This window comes from Dermochelys coriacea, chromosome 1 (genome assembly GCF_009764565.3).
Source record: "Dermochelys coriacea isolate rDerCor1 chromosome 1, rDerCor1.pri.v4, whole genome shotgun sequence".
NCBI lineage: Eukaryota > Metazoa > Chordata > Testudines > Dermochelyidae > Dermochelys > Dermochelys coriacea.
In genome coordinates this window covers 116,653,988-116,672,507 of record NC_050068.2, presented here as the reverse complement: position 1 = coordinate 116,672,507, position 18,520 = coordinate 116,653,988, and the positions used below count along the sequence as shown (strand labels likewise).

Genomic DNA, 18,520 nt, shown 5'->3' with positions numbered 1-18,520 from the left:
GGAGTTCATGGACACCTGGCCAAGTTGGCATGTTGTTTCCTAACTAGTGATAGATGAATGAATATATTTTTTGTGGCTAACACTATGTGGGAGGCCAGTTTCAGTGGACACTACAAAAGGACTCCTAGACTTCTGACTACCTTAAAGTCTGGGGACAAACTTCCCTGGCTCGTGGAGACATCACATATTGACAAGCACTGTAAAATCTTTCCCTTTGACTACCAGAATAAATTCATTCTTGCTTGAGTTTAATTTCAGCCAACTCTTTCACAGCCATATGCTAATCTTGGCTGGATAGTGGGATAGCTGAATGACAGAGGGCTTCATGGATGAAAGATAAACAGTTGAGTATCATCTAAACATTGTTGGCATTTGAGTCCATAGAGACTCACAGTTTGTCCCCATCCCACTTGTAAATACTGAATAGGCTAGGAGAGTGGTCTGAATCCTACAGAACACCTCAGTTGAGAGCTTTGGTACCAGGAGAGAAGTTGCCTGTTACCAGCTTTTGGGTGCAGCCCTTCAGGAAGAGGCACACCATTTTAGAGTGTTTCCCCAGACAAGTACCACAAATGTCATTGACAACTGACAGGTTTCAGAGTAGCAGCCGTGTTAGTCTGTATTTGCAAAAAGAAAAGGAGTACTTGTGGCACCTTAGAGATTTGTTAAATTTCTTAAATTTGTTAGTCTCTAAGGTGCCACAAGTACTCCTTTTCTTATTGACAACTGAGTATTTCATTACCAGTAGTGCTTCCCTCCATGTATTTTACTATGACTTCTTCTTTTTCCCTTTTAAGAGACAATGGTTTGGCAAATAAATAGTGGATTTGAAAAATCCCAATTTTTGATTTTGCAAAGTTATATACTCTTGCCTGTCAAACTTTGCTTCACTTTCTAGTGTACAAAATTGGCAATTAATGTGTTGGCTGCAAGAAAAGAGATTGGGATCGTCATAGAAGTTTTCCATTATTTTTGCAGGCATCATAGGTAAATATTTTAAACAAAAAACCTGGAGCCATACATACAAATGTATATACACACACAAACCACCTGCCACATGTAGATGTTAGAGGTATTTAGTTTATACTAATAAGAAAGTTATGTTAGTAGAACTGGGAAAGCTTTCCTTACTCATGTGAAGGTTTTAATGAATCTGAATTAGTTACATTGTACTGCCTTTGTGTTCATTTTCCATGAACATTTAAGCAAATCACGGTCTGCTAGTAGAATTTTCACACAAAGCAAATTTCAAAGCTGCCTTTATGAGTAGTTCCAGAAAGTAAATATTTAGATTAAATACCAAAATTTTTATGCTGGAGGTGCTTGTGTTCTTGTCCACTCAGAAAACAGAAACAATTCCATGTTACTTTTCTGACCAACCATAAAGATAGAGAGGAAAGCTTTTGCCAGGTCTGTTTTTGCCAATATGTCCTTCTCTATATGTGACTTTCAAGTCTCCTGAGCCATCAACACAAAATAGTTGGGTGGTTATAGACTAGTTTAGCAGCTTAGGTTTTAAATGGGGAAGTAATGTCCAATGGGCCTGCAGATTGTGATGAAGCTTCCTGAACTACCCATGTGAATATCACAATATCACACTTCTTCAAAGGCCCAAGCCTGTAGGCCTTGAGAGAGTTATTCCTTCAACCCATGATTCACTGTCCATTAAATAAATCACGTAAGTATGTATTTACTTTAAATACGTGCTTAAATGCTTTACTGAACTGGGGCCCTAGTTCCCAGGAGATCTCTCCATCAATGTTTATCTGTGAAGGAAGAACCTTTTACGCTGGCTGTGAACCTAAAAATAGAGTTAGCTGCTCTGATAGCCACTTTAGGACAGATGATGGAAGGGCAGTCCTTCCTACCCCTGAGCTGGCCCATGGATGCTACAGGAATATGATTACCTTTCTGAAGCTTTGTCTGATTAATATTTAAAGCTCTGTTAACAAGAAGGTATTAGTTAACATATTATAACTAACACATTCTAAAAGTCTACTATGGACGAGGCAGTGTATATTTCAACACAAGCTAAGCTGGTCAAGTTAAAGCCTGAAGACTTTTAGAACATATTACTTAGAAGGTGTTAACTAACACCCTACAGTGCACCTTAAAATCCTAGTCTAGACAAAATCGGAGTGACTCCAGAGTGGCTGCTTCTAAAGAGCTGTAATTTTGAAATTTTCAGTTTACAAATCCAAATGTAAAAGCTGCTTAGTTGTGTCATGCCAACAATTGGTCAATGGTACTAAGAAGTCACTTTTTCTTCGTTGATATCTGGTTTGCATGCTTTTCCTCAGCCAGGTAGAAATATTTTTACTAACTGAATTTCTAGAACTCTGCAGTTCTCAGAATCAGAGTTAGAGATTGTAACAACTCCTAATTTGGCTAATGGGCTGCATTAGTGCACCCCTTCTTAAATTTACAAGAAGAATTAATTTTGCTATATTAGCCTTTGTCAAATGATGACTTAGCTTAAGAGACGTGCAATTACCCAGTTAAAAAATTATTGTTAGAAACACTTTTTTGGCCAATATATTACAAAACTCTTAGCCCATTTATCACCAGCTTCATCCATTAATTCAGCATGGATTGTCCTTGACTAACAGGGTTTTCTGAAACTTTACATTTTGAATTTAATAAAGTACAAAGAGCTTTACTGACAGAATGGGTCTGATTAAAAGCACTTAGTTGTTCTTCAGAAACATCATTTACATTTTTCTTTACATTTTTGCTGTGATAGATTTCTTAAAAACTATTCAGGGCAGGATCTTAGATTGTTAGTGGTGATATTGGCCCAGCACTAAGAATTTCAATATGTTACTACTTTCCCCCTCCCCCCTTCAACTTTGGTAGAACAATTGTATCCAGTCAAGCTGAGCAGTAATCCAAACGTTTCCTGGCTACCGTTTTGGTGCACCATTTTTAAACTACTTAAATTTGGTCAATAAATGAACCTATTAAGCATACATACACTGTGTAAATACAGAGTTCCAGGGTTTCATACCCCTCTATTATATATTTCATGATCACCAGATAAAATCTAGGGTTCAAAACTAATTCAGTCCACATGGTAAAATATATACTCAATGGAAGCAGTCCTGGAATGACTGTTTGGCTTGATAATAAGAAAAATGAAAAGAGGAAAAAAAAATCTTTATTACAAAACTGTATTTGAGTTCTAAGGATGTTTGTCTTTTCTGGTTGCCAGTTTATCGTGGTATCTGGACTGTGCTCATGCTCCTGGGGGTGATCTCTGTTCTGGTGGCCAGCTTCTTCATCATCTGTGCAGCTCCCTTTGCCAGCCATATGCTATACAAAGCAGGAGGAGGCATTTTCATCGCTGCAGGTGGGTATCATGTACACTTAGTCAATGGTAGCTGTCAACACAGAGGGGCTGTTTTCCCCACTTCTAAATATCTACCTGATTAGCCCCCGTAGTAAAAAAAAATCCTATACTTCAGTGCTCTGGGTATGTCAAGGGCCTCACTTGGAGATGCTATTTCTAAAGTTTCTTAGACATAAATCTGTATAAAAGTTACATTTGGGTTAAGATAAAGACCCCAAGATTTAAGTTAAATCACACAATTAATTTCAATTTTAGACTACTTTTCACAAACAAAATGAAATAATATTTACTAGTGCTGCCCATGATAACATGATTTCCGAGTGCTTGATTGAAGGTGATAGTTTTGCAAGAAAAACGATCATAATGGACTTTGTTGAAGTTGCAAGCCACAGTACATTCATATGAGCATTATATCAGAAAGATTTTGAATGAGATTGGAGTGCATGGGAGTATTGTTTGTAAAGTGAAACTTGAATAAATAGTAGCTCTAAAATAATTATCAACGAAGGATGGCTTATAGATGACTTCCCATCTCCTTGTGAAATTGTAACCTTAAAGGCTCTTCTGACTCTCTGGTGTCCCTAAATATGTCCCCTAGTTAAAGTTCATGTGTTGATTTAGATTTCATTTGTTACACACTTAGCATATTGTCCTTTTTTTTACATTTTCTTTATTGAAAATGTCAATTATTATCCAGGAAATATGATGAAGAGTAAAATATGACTTGAACAGGAATAGTAACAGCCCAGTTAAATTGAGCAGAACAATAAAAAAACTGGAGAAGTTTTTGTGTGTTTCCATTGGTTCTGGCACATCAGAGTACAGAAAGAAAATTTTCCAAAGGGATGGTGTCCAGATGTATAATATACATTAAAATAAACACAAACAACATATATTCAAATACGCTGAGGCAAAGTCCATTTAGGCCTATTAAATTGGGGATGGATGTGTGTTGAGAAAATTTCAAAACTATTGGCCAAATTCCAAGGTGAAAGTGTACAATGCAATGTAAACCCAGGGTTAGTTGAACATGAATCAGCTGATCTGTGTTAGAGAATCTGGGGCTTGAGTGTCTACACTCATTCTTAACCCTACATTAAGACTTTTCTAACTGGGGCTCGAATTTAGGGCTCTGGCATCCACACTACACTATGCAGACCTGAGTCAAACCAGCCATATCCCAGACTCCCTAGTGCCTTTCTGAAATGTGGCTGCTGTAGTCCTTTTGAACATGGTTCACTGTGGGAAATCTTTACTGCCCACTCTGCACATTAGAGGAAGTTTGAACAGCCTGCCAGTGCAGCCTGTCGAGCAATATGGAGACCCCTCTTCAAGAAGTTCTCTTGCTTGTGCTTTCACTCCTGTGTCAGAAAACAGGGAGGGATGCTGGTGGACATTTTGGCAGCCTTTTCTGACCCACCAAAGGCACCTGATAGAGCTTTGGAGGAGGAAGAAGAGAAGGCAGAGGAGAAGAGTACACTTGCATGGCAGACTAACACTGTCTGATGCTGCTCAGTACCCTCGTTATAGCTGCTGATGCCCGCTGCTTAAACCAGCGCTTCTGGCACAGGGTCACAAGCACAGACTGGAGGGATCACATTGTCATGCACACCTGGGATGACCAGCAGTGGGTCCAGAACTTTTGCATGAAGAAAGCTACATTTCTGGAGCTTTGTGAGCAGCTTGCCCTAAGCCTCCAGCGTAAAGATACATGCATGAGGCCTCCCTTGCCGGTCCAAAAGTGGGTTGCTACAGCCATCTGGAAGCTGGCCACCCGAGAGTGCTATAGGTCCATTGCCAACCAGTTTGGTGTTGGAAGGTTGACTGTGGGTAAGGTGTGGCAGAGGTTTCTGAGGAAATCAGGCATGTGGTTTACCCCAAGATAGTGAGCATAAAAGAATGTCAGTGTGAGGTGGCCGTGGAAAATACACCCTTATCCAGAATGTGACTACCTACGTGGGGTTCCTGCTTCAGAAAAAGTTTGCAGCTATCAGCACCCACGATTGGATCAGAATTCATGAAGTAATCAACAGGATGCTGCGTTGGCTTTCCACCTGGCTTATCCTGCTGTGGCTTCATGCAAACACGCAGACCTCCACAGCCTTCCTCCACCCCGCAGCCAGCACATTTCTGGATAAAAATTCAAACTACAGTCATTTTTGAGACACAAGATTTTGTCACCTATGGTTGGCATGGACTACATCTAATTGAAATGAACTTGTTCTGGAAATGGAAAACATTTCCCCAAACACACGCACACAGTTCACTGTTTCCAGGCAGCTCCATAGACTATTGCGGATTAAAGCAGCAAGCTTAAATGCATGGCAATGTGATATTATTATTTTTAAGAAACAGGAATGGCCCTAGCAAAAATTTGTGTTTTTCCAGTAAGAATACTCTTTACAGGGTGTACTTGCCTGTTTGCGTTTCTCAGGCACCCTTTTGAACCCCATGTGGTGGGGGAGGAGAGGGAAAGGAGGACAACAAGGCACTAGACCATTAGCAGATGCCGTGGCTTGCAGAATGTTTCTCATAACATTTGCATTGGTTCTTAGAGTAGAAATACCTCCCATTAGTGTAGCAATTAACATTAAGTTGGAGCCAGGAACTTACTGGGATCAGGGGCAGCTTCTGTCCCTTCTGTGTCTGCTGCAGACTCAGCAGCGGGATGTTCCTTGTGGGAATATTAAACAGCTCCTCTGAGTATGGACTCAGAATTTGCTGCTGATCCTGATCCAAAGCCTGCTCTGGGACCAGTTTCAGCAACAGAATGACTTCCTGGTCCTCAGTCGGTGCCTGCTGCTGACTCCCATCAATCCCCATGCTGGATTCTGGGGCCAGCAGGGCACCATACTAGCTGACCAGGTCATCATGCACCATGATTGGCTCTTTGCTGGGAGCAGTGCCCAGTACCCGGTCAAACTCCTCATAAAATGAGAAGTTTTTTGGTGAGTTGCCTGAGGTGCGGTTCTGATCCCTGGTCATCCAGTACTTGCTCTTGAGCTGCTTAATACACTCCCTGCACTGGTTACCGGTCTGGAAAATGTGTAAAGCTGCCGGCTTCTTCACTATCTGCTGTATGCATGCTCATTCCTGGTACTTGTACTAAAAGCCACAGTTGTGCTAGCCTCAGGCCAGAGAGTCACCAAAATTTGGCAGTGCTCCCATAACCATGAAGCAGCGCATTTTGCAAAAGGCTTGTTCTGTTCAATCTCCATTGCAAACACAGAAGGCTCTCTGATGGTGCGTTTGCAGCTCAGTGGTCAGAAGACAATGGAACGGTTAATGGTGTTTTTACTTGAGTTGATTGGAGATTGTTGGGATAGAGAGGACAAAGGAAGTTGGCCCATGGTATTGTGAGATACTTTTGGTGGAATCTCAGGATTCAAGCAGGACTCCATCTACACTGCACATCAATAGGGCTTGAACCCTGAGTCCTGGCTTGATATGGGCTCAGACCCTCCACCCCCACAGGATCCTAAGATCCTCGTTCCAAGCCTGAGTCTGAGAGATGTGTGCAGATGGCATTGGGGTTTGGTGACTTACATTGCAGTGTAGACATACCCCCAGGGACTCTAAGCTGCTATGAAAATACATGAAGGGTGCCAAAAAAGGCATAAGTTTATAGCAACTTAGAGTCCCTCTAAACTTATCTCTGAATTTGCCCTAAATATACTCTTCTATATTCCTGCCAGTTTTCTGTCTCCTTTTGTACTGGTGCCTACATTTTACATAAAAGAATAAGCAGTGTTATGTTATTCCCTCACTTATTGACTCCCATAGCTCATTGGAACTGGTTACCATTTTACATCAAAGTACAACTTTCTCAATAAAAATAAAACTATCTTGGCAGGTTATTAAGTTGCAAGGGTATTACCTCCTTTCCCCACTACACTTCATCGGCTCCTCTTTAATGGTATAATGTAAATATTACAAAAGCACAAACACTCAGAGCTGAAGTTGAAACATTTACTCTTAACTCATATATTACACAATATATAGTCTTCCAATGTACAAGTGCACAATTGATATGGGCATCGTATTGAAGCATTGCTTTGTCAGTCTTGGAGAGTATGAAGTATCATTTTGTAGTAGAGGGAGGGAGTCTGAAGTACTGGGCCTGGTGCAAGATCTAAGGCCTAAGTCAAAGGCTGTAAACTAAAGTCAGGCCATGTATTAGAGCAGATTCTTAAAGGTTCACTGTCCAGTATATGAACTTGGCAAAGTTGTTGCTAGCATATTAGACATTAAATATGTAACTATATTTCAAAGTTAGTACAGATACACCACAATTTAGTACAAGATAAGATGGTTTGACAGAACAATGAATAGGGATGTTGTGTCCAATATATCGGGAACAAGGGTAGGTAACAAACAAATGTCATGAAACATGTAAGCTAGTAAGTAAGTTATGTGTCTTAGTTATTTGTTTCAGTCTATAAATGTTGGGGTACCTAACAAGTTTTATTTTGTACAAAATCTGGAGATAAATTCTCTGAGGTAGAAACCAAGAGCTCTGGGCTCGATTTCTGGCTCTGCCGTTGTCCTGCAGCATGACCTTGGGCAAACCACTTTATCTATCTATACCCGGCCCAAATTCTGAGTAAAATGGTGATAATAATCCCTACATCCCTTTAAAGGACTTTTGAGATCTACCTAAGGAAAGCCCTGCACAAGTACTAAGTATTTTATATTATTATTATTATTGATTATTTAAAAAAACCCCAAACATTTGCATTTGTTCCTCTAGCTCCCACTTCATCATTTCTTTTTTAAAAGTTAAGAATTTATACGAAATCATAGGGTATCTTTCCTAGCTTTAAATGCTTTGTAAATCTTTATGCAGTAGAGGTGTTGTGATATTAGAGAGGCAAGGTGGAGGAGGTAATGTCTTTTACTATCCAATAAAAGATATCACCTCACCCACCTTGTCTCTCTTGTACAGCTTTATTCTTTTTACACTCTAAAGAATCCTTTCTTTCTTTCTTTCTTTCTGAAAACATTAGTCTGGACTTGCGAGATAGCAGAATTTTTGCATTTGTGATGAGGCAGTAGGAAAGCAGTATAAACTAGTGGATAGGGCACTGGATACACTTGGGTTGTATTCTTGACTGACACTGGTCTAGTGAGTGACAAGGACAAGTCACTTCACATCTCTCCATTTCTTCTCCCACCTTTTGTCTATTTTAATTGTAAATGTGTCACGGAAGGCACTACCTCTCATTATTTGTTTGTACAGTACTTAGGTCACTAGGGACCTAATCTAGGCACTACTGAAATATCAATAATAATGAAGAAAAGCTGAGAAATTGGACAAAATCCCACTCTGATTTACCAGGACTGATACTGAAGAGAATGACTTGTGACATTATCTGGACTGGTACATTTTGAACCAAAATATGGCTGCTAGAACCAGTAAGGAACAAGTGTAAGTGTGTGTGTGTGTGTGTATGTGTGTATGAGCGAGTAGTGTGGAGGGAGGCAGTATGCCTGTGTAAGGAATAATGCCTGCTGGATGCTTGAGGAGGTGTGCTGAGAATGCTGACCTTGCAGCCAGAGCTCCTCCTTCAGCATTACAGTGCATGCAACAACAGTGGCTTTCATAGTGCAGGCAGTAAGTTGCATTATGGTTGCCTCCTGTGTGAATATATTACAGAAGGGGAATGGGTGCATTCCATAACATACTCACTGACAGCAATAAAGCCTATAATTACCATGGGCATAATCCTGCAAGGTATTGTGCACCTCCTGGAATGAATTTAGAGCTTTCTTGATGGGACTCACTAGTCCCCGTGAGACACACAACATATTGCAGGATCAGGCCCTTGTGGGCACTTGAGATCAGAAATGTATTGAGGATTATTTCAATTTTTTTCAGATAGAGACAGAATATGTGAAGGGAATTGTCGTCTTTTTAGCTGCTCAATTAGGGCCAAAATCTGCCCTCCGATGTACATGCCAACCCCATTGTTATTCTACGTGAGATCTGGTGTGCATATCTAAGAGCAGAATTTGTCCGTCACTATCTCCTATAAAGGTCCCAGGAATGATAATGACAGCGGTTAGAGTGTGAGAGAAGTCTGAAGTAAACCTGAGGACAAAAAAAATATAAAAATAAAATAAAATTAAAAAAAGGGATTATAAAAATTAGAGGAGTTCTAATCTCCTAGGCACAAGCAAAAGGCTCACATCATTCTGTCCAGCACCTGTTGTCTTCATGTGTATGTAGTGAAAGATCTGTGCTATAAACAGACATTTTCCTTTGACAAGTGAAAGGCATTTCTACGAGGGAAGAATGAGTATTAAAGGCCAAGAAACTGCCTCTTGAATTCATAGACATTTCTAAAGGGTTGGTATTCTTTTTCTTCTGCAATATGCAAAAGTATTTGTTTGAAAGAAATTCAAAAGACCAAATGCTAACGACAGAAAAGAGTGACCTCAGAGAAGTCCATGCCTTATCACATTGCACAGTGCTGTGTATCAAACATGTGTGTTCTTAAAAAAAATAAATGCAAAATGGAAAGAAAAGAGGGGGAAAGTATTTATTTATCCTAATCTCTCTCAGACATATTTCATGTTCTAGAAATAATTTCACCCATCATTCCTGATTCATCCAACTGCTGTTTTATTCTATGCTTTGCAAGGGCAAATAGACACTCACCCCTTTTCAAAAGGTCTACAAGCTGAAAAATGTAGAAATATACCACAGTGTGAAATGCTAAAAATATCTGTTTCATGAAATTGTGAGGGTTTTTTTTTTTTTTAATCTCAGTCATTTTGGCTGGAAGCTTGGCCAAGAGAGTTCATGACAGATGGTCAGCATAAGATTTCCCCAATAAAGATATTCATTTTGCTACATTCTGCTTTGTAATGAACTGAGATTTGAATTACGCTTTGAATGAATGCTTGCTAGATTTTTATTGGCCTGGCTAATATTTAGAAGGAGAGAGATGAGCTAGTGGTGAAAATTTGTGTCTATAAAAATAAGATGGAGCAGCCACAGCAAATTATTTAACAGGAAATTATTTCTTGCAACCTTCCACAAGTGATGTAAACTTTATCTAAATAAATACTTATTACAAATGAAGCACATAATTCTGATTTCACTCATATAAGGTTTACACTGACTTTATTTCTTGTGATTTACACTAGTGAATTAGCTTCAAAATGAGGCCCAAAGCTTGTACATATCAGGGAATATACAGCGTTATGCTGATTTAGCTTGCTGTCTCAAAGCTTCAAACTCCAAAACTAGTTATGCTTTTCTTATTACCTTGTAGAGAAACTTCCTTTAAAAATTATTATATTCCCTGTATATAAAATGAAGTACTTGCGTACAATGGTACTAGATGCCAGTTTAAAACCCTTAAGCAAACAGCTTCTCTTTGAATCAATATCACTATCTCTTAAGTATGGGTAACAGGAGGAAAGTCCCATTAAAGACAATGAAATTTAAACATGTGCTTAAAGTTTAGCACACATGTGTGGTTTACCATAGGGATGGTTTACTAAAAGGAAGCCTCCAACCCTAACGTCAGAAGTTTCCAAGCAGATGATTTAGAAATAAAGCGAACACTGTATGCAAATGCTCCTCAGATCCTGACATTGCCATTAATAGGGTGTTTTTCTCTAATATCTCAGACTACAGGATGAAATGAGCAAAAAATTGGGGTTTTGCCTCTTACTAAATTCTGCTTCCCAACCCATTTTATGTGTTCTTTTCTGTGATGGAATGCACAAGGATTTAAGTTCTGAGTTGTCCAATTTTTGCCTGACTTTAATTCAGCAATAAACTAAAAGACAGAAAACTTATTAGTCCTTATTGCCTGCTGGGGGCACTTAGAAACAATAAAAATGGTCTTAGTCCCTCAGTTAACAAATATGGTTTATATAAGGTCCCTTTCATTTCCTTCTCACTTTTCCAGAAGTATTTTTCTCTCTGCTTAGGTTACATTTTCTTAAGCAGGTTTCCCTGCATTACAATTTGGCACACATGAGTCTCAATGCCCTGCTCTGAAATCACATGATGATATCTGTCTTAGTCTATGTTGCTTCACTCCTTTTGCAGTTTTTGCTCCCCTCTCTGCAGCTATTCAAAGTTGGGCCCTTACTTAACAATTCATAAGGGTTGTTCACTATTGCTGTGAGTATAAAGGGTGCTGATAGTAAGATATCACATTTCACGGTGCTGATAGTAAGATATCACGTTTCAGGAATCAGTCATTTTTAATATCAGAAGCTCTAATCATGTTATCTAGTACATAGCTGCACAGTGCACTGGAGATTGAAAGTGCTAGAGGTCTGTAAGGACTGGTTATTGTTAGCTGTTGTTACAATAAAAGCACCTATGTCACCACTTCACCTTTTTACTTACTCTGGGTGAAATACATCCCTGTGGAGAGGGCCAGCACAAGGCCCATGTGCTACTGAGGTCATACTTGTACTCTCTTTTGAGGGAATTAAAATGATCTGTAGGTATGGTGTTGATATGATGTGTAGGCCCCTTGGTAAAGGTCCCCTGTGCTTTGCAAACAACTCTTGTTTCAGACTTAACAAACTCACTGCACCGAACACATCTCTTCCAGGTTATTTATCCAGAAGGGATAACATAAGATATCCACAGAAAGCTCATAACTTATCGAAACTCATAATCATTGTGAGATGTGTGTCTGGGTAGTACTTAAGGAATAATGTAACTATAGTCAAAATATGCATTGTGGACTTCAAGTAAAAGTCAGTCACCAGGGGATAATGTTGTGGTGCAGGAGGGAGTTGTCACCCCTGCATGGTTAGCTGGTGATATAATGCAAAGTTCAGTGGTCTAGCCTTGCTCCACCCCAGGACTATCAATGGAAAACATCAGAGACAACTGCAAATAATCAAAACCACTTGGAGGTAAAAAAGAAATATTACAATAGACAGGGGATTGCCCTGCCTGAGAATAAAGACAAAAGACTGTTTCAGTATAAGACACAGTGGGGAGGGGCACTCTATATCCATTAACAGAGGAGACATTATGGAGCAGGGGTGTTTTCATGAAAGTTTGCATCCTGGTTCCTATAAAACCAGTCGGCTCTCTGAAAGACTGAACGGTGAGGGGAACACCTACTTTACTTCATAGGAAAGGTTTCAGAGTAGCAGCCGTGTTAGTCTGTATCCGCAAAAAGAAAAGGAGTACTAGTGGCACGTCTCTAAGGTGCCACAAATACTCCTTTTCTTTTTACATAGGAAAGGTGACTGTTAATAAGTGTAGGCGTTTTATGTAGTTCGCATTTTATGATTTTGTTTTGTTTCATAACCACTTATTTCTACCACTCATTTGTTTCTAGTGGAATCTCTATTCCTTTTTAAATAACCCTTCTCTTGTTTCATTACAGGTGCAGTGATTCAAGGTAAAACTAGTAGACTAGGGTGAAATGCTACTATGGGGGCAGAGGATCTGGGATTTCTGTGAGAAGCCAGTGTCAGGGGCTGGATATCACAGGGGAATGCTTCAAAGGGATGTGGGGTGCACCTATTGTTAACCTGCAAGGCAAAGACAGAGCTGGCATAGCTCAGAGACTAGTGCTTGAATGGCAGACAGGCTGGTGGTGTTAGGAAGCTAACAATCCATCTGCTACGGGCAAGGCCACCTCTCACTAGAGGCAGGAGGTAACAAGGTGACTCCAGTCCTCGGTACCCCAAGGACAGTCACAGTTGACCATCTGCCAAGAGATAATTTAATCTGTGTATGGATTTTGTCACATTATTATTAAGGCATCTTTCAATATTTGGGTACTGTCTTGGCTAACGCCATCTTTGCTGTACTCCATTAATGTATTTGGCCCTGAGACTTTTCTCCTGTTACACAGAAAAATACTAGACTGTGTCCTCTATAATTCCGTTTGGTTCCAATTTTGTGCTAGTCCTCTATAATATCTGTTATTGTTAGGTGTTCTGTTACAAGATTCTCTTGCTCAATTTCACATTTATTCAGAGAATCTGCAGTTTGATTTCTTCTTGTGCATGTTTTGCCTTAAGGTGATCCTCTATCTCAGATTGTTTCACTAATACCAGTTGTATGTCTAATACAACATCAGTACTATATTTAATCAAGGTTGACTTTATGCAACATTTTGCTTAAAAGATTTTCAAAATTTAATTTATACCTTGTAGAGTTGGGGTTTTTGAGTTTGTCATGAAATCAAGCATTTGGAAAATAACTAATCCCGAATGTGTATTTCATAGATGGGCAGTGTGTATAGAGACCTGCCTCACTCTTTATATAGCATTTCTCCTTGCCTTCAATCTCATTAAAATTGCAGATCCTTTGGGAATTTAAGTCATGGTTTGATTATGCCTCAGGTTAACCACTTTAGCTCTTTTTTGGTAGTCTTCAAAGTCTAGTTTTCATAAACTTTAAACAGTTGTGAGCTGTCTCTTGTCAGATGTTCATGAGGCCGTATAAATGTATTGTGTTTTGACAATAAAGCACCATGTCAGTGCACTTAACTTTCTGAATTTGGGTTGACTAATGATTCATGAATACAATTCAGCTGGTTTTAGGCCTTTTATATTTAACTACTTGATAGCAATTGACTTCATATTAGGAGACCTGGAAAACCAAGCTCCTGGTAGAAAATAATTGACCTCCAGTTTTCACAAATTGCTACCACATTCCAGAAATGAATGTCTGGCTGGAAACCCCTTTATTTATTTAATAACACGTAGCACTTGTCTTTTCAAAGGGTCCCACCAACAGTAAGTCTCTCAATAAACCTCTGAAGTAGGTAAATATTATCCCCATTTTACAGATGATGCACAGAGAAATTCAGGTTAAAATTTTACAAAAGATTTTGGGTGCCCATCCTTGGTTTGATTTTTCAGAAGTGCCGGGATATGCCACGCCAATCAAAGGGAGCTGTGAAAATTAGTACCAAGGTGGCTCAAATTGGGCACACAACATCTCAATATATTTTAGCTTATGTTACTTTGGCAGAGTTTGGAATAAACACAGAAGAAGCCTTTGACTCCCAATTCCCTGCTCTTTCCTGTGCAATCTATTGATTGTCATATTTTGTTGCAAAGTGCCCATGAATGAGTATTTTTTAATATTACTGAACAGTGGAATCTTCATATTAGCATAATGGAATGGAGATTTAGTAAGTAGAACATCCCTCGAACATTTTAACATTTGAACAACTGGAAGGCAGCAAACTGAGGGCTTGATCCTGTAATCTCAGTATACCCAGAATTCCCATTGTCATAAATGGGAGTCTTGGAGTGTGCAAAAAATTCAGGATCAGGTCCTTACCTTAACAGATGATCCCCAACTCCGGTCCGGCATCCATGCTGCAAGGTCGTATTTTTGAAATACTAATATTCCGTGGAATAAAATGTGGTAGTGGGGATGTAACCAATACCTCAGCCAGCAGTGGTGGTGCATTTGGCTCCATCTACCTGGTTCTGGTACATAAAGTAGTAGATCCAATCCCTTAGCAATCCAAGGGATCTCCAGAATGGTGAAAGGAGGAAAAGGACATTTGTATTATGGTGAATTCCTTTCAGGAAGCTATTGAAAATCTGATGTAAATATTAACATACAACTTCATTTTTATTATTAAAATTTTAATTTTTTTCATATTGCAGTCTTATTCCAGAGGGAAATTTTGGGGACTTTTCCAGTGTGATGCTGCAGTATTTGCCCATAAAATGATTGAGTGGAATCTCTGAACTGAATACATTCTAAATGATGCCATTGACATTAGGTGCCATTGTGAAGTGTCTTGGCGTGGACATATAAAAGAGGTGAAGGGAATGCAGTAGTCTCCCTCCCACCTTCTTGACGTCCTGCACAAGATCACGACACAGAAGCAATCCCTGAACTTGGGGAGCAGAGAGGTATCTCTAGAGCCCTCACAGGTTCAAGTACAATACAGTGGATACCCGGCCAAATCCAAGACATAATAAACATGTTGCTGTTTTGCTTCATTGTGGCTTTGAACTGCATACCAGTACCAGCAGCACTTTTGCAATTGGCTCCCTTTGGGCTGATGCTTCCCTGTGCCCCTCTGGTGCAGTTCAGAAACAAAAAAGGGGAAGTTAATACTGCTCAGAGCAGCAGTAGGCAACAAATATGTGAAGATAGCTAACAGTACTTAGCAAACATGACTCGATCATTGACTGGTTCCAAGGTGATACCATAATTGGTAAATATAATAATTATTTATTTCATATCCATTAACAGTAAAACTCTGATGTTTCTTTTTCAGGCATCTTGTTTTCACTGGTGGTCGTGATGTATGTCATCTGGGTCCAGGCAATGGCTGATCTGGAAAACTACATGAATATGAAAAAAATTGATTGCCCAAATTTTGTTGCTTATGTGCACTATGGCTGGTCTTTCATACTGGCTCCTATAGGAATATTTTTTGCTTTGATTGCAGGAATGCTCTTCCTATTAGTAGGGCGTACTATTCAACTGCACTCTGACTTATCACACATCTAATAATGGATATACTGGGATTGTGATAAAATTTTTAAACTGGAACACAAATTATGTACATTATTGCCGCTACTACTATATAGCGTTTGTAGAGGCACTTCTAGAATTGCTTAAGTTACTTGTTTAATTGAGAAGTTCCTATGGGACATAAAACTCACTATAGGAAAAAAATAACTTTCATTCCTATCCAATTTCTTTAAATTCTTCAGGTTGGTTCTCCACATAACATTAGTTGCAGCATTAGATTTCCCTGCAAACACAGGAGGGCAAAAAAATCACCAACAACATAAAAATGGGTCAAATCAGGATTTTCTACATTTGTCTTATCCATTTACTTTGTGCCACTGTCAAAAAAGTCCTTGTGGAGAATGGTAAAGACAGAGGAAAACAAGTGTTCAACAGAGTAATTTAATCCACCTCCTCTCCCCCTTTTCAAAACTTTCCTTTGCTTTAATATGAACAAACACTTCTGCATTTAAAAATAGAGTACAGTTGTTCATGCAGTATCCACGTGAACTGGGCAGTAGAGAAGACGATTCCAGGGAATAATGATTTGGGGCTAGTATCTACATGTAATAGCTTAACTGTCAACATGATATGTTTTTCTGCTATGTAAACATTTGAAAGCTGTATTCTTCTATATTCTGAAATCTGTGTTCATTTGTTGCATGGTTCTGTAAGCCAAAATAATATAGTTAAACTATTAACTAAAGGTATGCCAAAATTATATAATAAAACATATTGTGTACATTTTTTAAATCAAGTTTTTACGAGGACATTTTGTAGGTATGTTTGATGATTGGCTTTTTCAAACATTATCTGTGATTTACATACTTTAAATAGTGAAAAATTGCTGTATAATGAGATTTTTAATTAAAAATGTTTATTATGAACACAATATAAAGTGCATGAACATGTACGTCTTCTGCAGCCCTCAAATGTCTAAATATTTGTATATGAAATCTACAACATGATAGACCAAATCCTGCTTGCCTGCAAATAGTCCCAATGAAAGCAATGAGACTACTCCAGTGAGGAGGGAAGCAGGATTTGGACCTACATTATGTAACTGGAGATAACTGGCTGTGTGTGTTTGTGCCTGCGTGCATGAGTGTAGGTGCTTGTATTTCTAAAGTGGAGGGGGTAGAGTTCTAATATTAGGGGAATTTCTTTCGCTTGGTACTAGTTCTGGTTGAAATTCAATTCATCTGAGAGCATGGGTAGAGTCTGCACTTTGTAATTCAGTGCAAAGTAGTCTTGAGTTGATGGAGAAACATAAAGATTGTATGTTGTTTTTTTCTAGTATCCAGTGCTTCAGTTCAGAGCTGTTATGAGTACTAATGGCACCTCTAACTGTCAGGAAAATAGTGACCTCTTAGAAGATGTGGTGGGATAGATTGTCTGTTGCTTGCAATCCAGCAGCAATCCAAATTAACTCCCTCCCCTCCCGCCCCCTGCAGATGTATTATGATCCTGTCCTGAATTACATGATCATATGCTGTTTCTCAAATAATACAGTATGTCCTCTTTTTTTCTCTATAACCTTAGATATTCAATGTCAATTGTGTGAGTCAATTTGATGATCAAGAGCTGTTTGACTAGAAAACATTGACAAACCCTGTGCAATGCTCCCCAGGAGGGAATCCTTCTCCACAACCCCTTAGGAGGTCAGCAGGGGTGACACACTTCCCTGCAACCCTTAGAAGCTGTGGAGTGCTGAGAAGCCTCAGAGCTGGGGTCCTTCCTGCAAACCTTACAATGTATGCAAGAGCAACTAATAGATTCTTCCAGGAATGAGCCAAAGGCTCCTGTGGAGCCCTTAATTCAGCCTAGGAGCATTTTCAGAACTCTTTCTATTATGTAGCTAAATTGGCTAGCTACCTACATGCAATTCAGCTTTCCTTAATGGTGCACTTTGGGCCAGACAGTGGCATAAACTAAATAGGAGGATAAAGGAGAGATGTACAACATGTCGTTCCCATACTTTTCACTTGAAAATTCAGTGATGCCTTTTTACTGAACTTTGGAATCTTGCCTTTCTTTGAATGGATTATGTTGCTCACGTCTCAACAGCATGATAATTTTTAGTAAAGGCTTGAATATTCCATTTTGCTGGTTACCCTCACTTTCTAGCACCTTTGTGCCTGTACTAAATGGCTGAGATTCAGGACATTTTCACTCAAATTCACACTTTGGAATTATTTTACCATTGTGATGTAGCAATTACTTCAATTTCCATAATCTTTTCTGCTCTTACGGCAGAACTCAGGTGGCAAGGGGAAGAATGGTGGCTTTTTTTGGTTGAAACCCATTTTTCTCATTTATTCAAATTACAGTAGTCAGATTATGGGATATTTTGTTGAGACATCATGGGCCAGATCCTCATATAGAATATAGAGTAGCTCTATTTAGGTCAGTGAAACTCTGCTGATTTACACCACCTGAGGATCTGATTTGGTTGTTTGGTTCTACTGCCGGTTGAGTAGTCTCTCCAATTTCCATAAAAAAAAATTGGGGCTAGATTGTCACTACAAGCCCATAGAACTAAAGAGAGAGTAAGACCACACCTTACACCTGTCATGCATGCTACTTGGCTAGTTGGGTTGAGAGGGGCTTTGTTTACACACACTCACAATACAGCAGTCGGTGGGGCTGAGCCACTGGGCAGAATGTTATGATATGCTGCT

The 18,520-nt window shown here is 39.3% G+C and overlaps 1 protein-coding gene across 2 annotated transcripts in view; it reads left to right on the top strand.

The window, feature by feature from the left end:
• TMEM182 (transmembrane protein 182) overlaps positions 1-17,238 on the top strand; it is a 53,427-nt gene extending 36,189 nt beyond the window's left edge. For both annotated transcript variants that reach the window (XM_038386802.1, XM_043513104.1), the window contains exons 4-5: positions 3,212-3,349; positions 15,601-17,238. In XM_038386802.1, the coding sequence (XP_038242730.1) occupies positions 3,212-3,349; positions 15,601-15,836 (374 nt within the window). In that variant the 3' untranslated portion in view covers positions 15,837-17,238. The remainder of the gene's footprint in view (positions 1-3,211; positions 3,350-15,600) is intronic.
• The last annotated feature ends 1,282 nt before the right edge of the window (positions 17,239-18,520 follow it).